Raw genomic sequence first — 471 nt, forward strand, 5'->3', positions numbered from 1 at the left:
CTTATCCCACACCATATACGGATTGTAATGTCCCCCGGCGGACTTGCAGCCTCCGGTCAGGTCTCCGAGCTGATGAATGTGAAATCCATGAAGTCCTGGAGTGAGGTTGGAGATGACGCCCTCGATGACTGTGGCTCCTACAGGAGGGTTGTTCTGCGTCAGGGTGAGCGTTCCTTGGGCCTCCCCCGTTAACACGACGGCTGCTCGGCGCGTCTGTTTGGCTTCCTGGTAACAGAGAGGGGTTGGTCTGTCATGGAATGTATGTTTCGAATGATTTGCATGGGACGGGGACGTTCACGTCTGTTTGGTGTGGTTCACCTTTGTTCATAATTATTCATTTATCACCATAGTTATTTTATTCTTTATCTGTTCATTTTATTGGACACCATTTTAGTTATATAATACTGGTTTATTTCATACTATTTTTTGTATTTCATTTACTTAATGCTGATTTATGTTACCTATTTCATT

At 44.4% G+C, this 471-nt stretch overlaps 1 protein-coding gene across 2 annotated transcripts in view; it reads right to left on the reverse strand.

The window, feature by feature from the left end:
* Positions 1-471, reverse strand: part of LOC119587112 (superoxide dismutase [Cu-Zn]-like) — a 12,417-nt gene that overhangs the window by 991 nt on the left and 10,955 nt on the right. For both annotated transcript variants that reach the window (XM_037935864.1, XM_037935865.1), the window contains exon 3: positions 13-225. In XM_037935864.1, the coding sequence (XP_037791792.1) occupies positions 13-225 (213 nt within the window). The remainder of the gene's footprint in view (positions 1-12; positions 226-471) is intronic.

The sequence above is a fragment of the Penaeus monodon genome, chromosome 22 (genome assembly GCF_015228065.2).
Source record: "Penaeus monodon isolate SGIC_2016 chromosome 22, NSTDA_Pmon_1, whole genome shotgun sequence".
Lineage (NCBI taxonomy): Eukaryota > Metazoa > Arthropoda > Malacostraca > Decapoda > Penaeidae > Penaeus > Penaeus monodon.